At 36.6% G+C, this 3,692-nt stretch overlaps 1 protein-coding gene across 3 annotated transcripts in view; it reads right to left on the bottom strand.

Moving 5' to 3' along the window:
- ARID5B (AT rich interactive domain 5B (MRF1-like)) overlaps positions 1-3,692 on the bottom strand; it is a 183,612-nt gene that overhangs the window by 153,604 nt on the left and 26,316 nt on the right. For all 3 annotated transcript variants that reach the window (XM_014538742.1, XM_005865124.2, XM_014538743.1), the window contains one exon: positions 147-372. In XM_014538742.1, coding sequence (XP_014394228.1) covers positions 147-372 — 226 coding nt within the window. The remainder of the gene's footprint in view (positions 1-146; positions 373-3,692) is intronic.

The following is a 3,692-nucleotide window of genomic DNA, read 5'->3' as shown; positions in this document are numbered from 1 at the left end:
AGAACATATATATATATTATATTTATACAGTATTTATATGTATATATATCAGCAAATATATATCAGGGTTTCCAGAAAAATCTACAACCAAAAAAGGTTACTGTATACGCCCACACATTGGATTTAGAAGTACGAAGTGTATTTACCAAGGTCAGCCTTTTCCTTGAGGACGTCTTTGAAGTTGAGTCCACTGTTGAGGGTTGACTGCCTGTACTTCAGCAGAGCTTCCTTCTGTCCATTCCTTCCCAAGGCCTCTGTTTTCAGGGACCCAGCGCGGAGGCCACATCTCCACTTGGAGAAATCAGAATGTACCCACTTGACCAGGTCTTCAAGCTTCACAATCACTTTTTCAGAAACAGCAATGACTTCATCCTACAATAGGTGGTTGGGGAAAGAACAAAAACCATTATTTGTGGTTCTGGGGTAAATGATAAATTTTCAACAAAGCCCATCTGAAAAACTATTTGAGCAGCTTAACCTTACGCCAGCTGACAATGTGCTTTTCGGTGACAGAGAATCTTCAATAACTCACTTCATTTCAGTGTTTTTTCACTGCTGGTTGTCTAGTTGAGGAATAATTTATAAGATATATTTGTTATATGATTAGAAAGTACAAAACTTGGGCAGTAATTCTAACAGCCATTTTTTAATGCTAGTTGCCAAAACTCACTCTGCCTATCTAACCACTTGGGTGAAAGCTAATTTTTAAGTGCAATTAATTGCAAAAGTAAAAAAGTGAGAACTAGATGACTAATGGTTAGCCTGTCTCTATATAAATAGTCTAAGTAAATCTGGGATTCTTGGAACTCTGACTCACCCTAAAATTCCTATGTTTATGGTACATTTTCCCTTGGCTTACACACAAATATTGAATTTAACTTTTGTCCTAAAAATTAAATAAAACTGTGATGTAATCCCAAAAGAAATACTTCATAAATGTTATGTGCTTCCCACTGAAAGAAACTTACACATACTCATGTTTCTTAAAAACTTTGTAAGTTGAGAAATGTACTGATTTTTTTTCTTTTAATACATATGGGGTAAGAGGCGAGAGGGCGAGTGAGGAGAAAGCCTTTGAATCTAAGAAAAGTAGTTGAAACTTAAGTTTCTCCTATGGATCATAAATTTGAATTTTAAGCATCTCTAATTGCTTCCAGGAAACAACCAACTTTTCTGACTCAGAATTAATCCAGCGAGATATTTAATAGATGTCCATACATGGAGCAGAGGAGGGCCTCTCTTACTCAAAGATTCTTTGGAAAAGGCTTAAGATCATCTCACTGGGTTTTAAGTTAAATTATTTGAAACCTTTGACATTTCAACTTGAACTGACTTCTTTCATTTCTTTTAGTTCACATTTCTGAAAAAAAAGCTTAGCTGTGAAAACCCCCAAGCTTACAAAATCTGAGAAATATTTTTGACAAACAACAACAGGAAGATGTCTCTAAGCTATTAAACAAAAGGAATTCACAAGTGATTTTGACTAATTTTGCTGTTAAACATGACTCTTTCCTCCTTCACACACACACACATACACACACACACACACACACACACACACACACACCCCACAGCATTGCACACGCTACTCCAAAGCAAACAAAAAAGGGTTTATTAAGATAAGTCTCACACAATAAAAAAACAACAACCCTGGGTTTAGTTTTTAAAAATATTTTAAGGTGGGATCTAAAATTACACTTTTGCTCCTCCAGTTCCAAGCTGAGCTGCTTCTGAGAAGAAAGTTTGTTAGGCAGTAGCAAAATAACAAATACTCTATCAAAAATGAAAAGTAAAACTTTCGTAATGGAATCTTTTCTCTTATCACGATTAACTATGAACTTCCACTAAATGGGAGACAAAGTGGAAACTATTTTGACCCTCTGCTCAAGAAAAAAATATTTCAATGCTTTACGTAAACAATGGGGCATATTACAAAGTACCATTTCAACGGATGATTTCACTCTGATTCACTACACTATCCTCTTGCAATAAAAGATCTGTAGTTGTCACGCATTTTATAGCTATTACATGGTTATTATTAAATGTCAGACTGAAAATTCAGCCTGGGTTATTGTTTCAAAACATATGGGAACAGCTTCTGGACAGGGCAGATCAGAAATCTCGTTTAGAATAGACTGGAAAATAATTATCATGCTATATAAGTCTCAACATTAGCCAAGATGGAATTTGACAACAATTTTACCAAATATGGTTCCCTAGAAGAGACAAGTTTGGAGATGAGTGTTATTTTCAAATAGCTCTCACTCTGATCAAATGATTATCATTTCAATTACCAGTTGCTTCAGATCATTTCCAAGAAATGGCATGACTAGCTCTGGCTGGCTTCCAATACCCGCCAAACAAATAGTTTATTAACCAAGAGAAAATACAGTCCTAATGATGTCATTGATGAATAAACCCATCTTTCCAGATTCAGACCAGAGATTCTGCCCACCCTCCTTTTCTCTTTGAAAAGGACCTTCTGAGTATATACACAATACACAAAAACAAACGCAGGAATTCACATAAACCTGCATAAGCCATAAACCCAAATTTGGCTTAATTGTGAAACCACCAGTATGTTTTACTGGATTCACAGAGAAACTGGCCCTGCAACATTGTCAAATGCCAGGATTTAGAAGGAAATCTGATAAGCAGAGGAGGGGAAACAACAAACCAACCCAAAAAACAAAACAGCCAATATATATATAGAAAATGTCTCAGGAAACATTACTTTGTACACACAATGGCATAGATCACATGCTCGAATTTACTATTCTGAACAAGTGCTGACTAAAGTTCCTAATACTCACCATTCTTGGGCAAGTCTCTATGTCTAAGAAAAGAATTTCAATAAGCTCGTCTCATAATTCCATTAGCTGTCTGCAAACTGAGAATTAGCATTGGATAAATATTGCTGATTTACTCTTAATACAACACAAAAGGAACACAAAGAAATACTTTGTTCTTCTATTAGTGTACCTTGGCTTTTCAATTAACCTGGCTCCTAATCAATATTTATGTAGGCTGTGTTGAGACACTTTCTAAATCCATACTCCCTTTCATTAATGTTTTAAACTGCCTATTTCTGTAATTTGGATTTTGTTTCCACCACTGTGTAAAAACAGCTTATTCAATCATGGAATCCTTTAAGTCAGGGGAGATCAGCTAGTCAAGAGGTCATAAATCAGCCAGCCCATGTGTACGGCTGGCCTCTCCAAGGGTTCTAAACACTGATAAATTATACAAAAGTATCCAGACTTCCAGCTTCTCTTGTAAAACAAAATGAAATGAAAGTATATCTGTCAAGAACAACAAAAACAAAAAGCCCACCATCACCAACAAAACACCACTGAATGTGAGCAGCAGTTGCCTTCCTTTAGACAGGATTCGAGATCTCTCATTACCACTGTCCCCACATCTCGGTATTGCCTTACGTTCCGTCCACATTTCCCTTACCTGCCTCATCCCTTGGGCAGGCACCCAGTGTTGGAACCTGCATACTCGGATTTAGTCCACTTCCCTCATTTTATTAATGGGGACAATAAGGTTCAGGGACATGTCCTAGTGGCAAGTCCTGCTAGAACTTGGACAAGAATCCGGGTTTCCTATCTGCCTGGGTTCAAATCCCAACTCTGCAATTTACTCACTATGGAACACTGGACAACTTCATATATATTATATATATATAT

The sequence above is a fragment of the Myotis brandtii genome, unplaced genomic scaffold (assembly GCF_000412655.1).
Source record: "Myotis brandtii unplaced genomic scaffold, ASM41265v1 scaffold196, whole genome shotgun sequence".
Classification (NCBI taxonomy): domain Eukaryota; kingdom Metazoa; phylum Chordata; class Mammalia; order Chiroptera; family Vespertilionidae; genus Myotis; species Myotis brandtii.
Note: the sequence above shows the minus strand (reverse complement) of the source record. Positions and strands in the feature narration are given on the sequence as shown.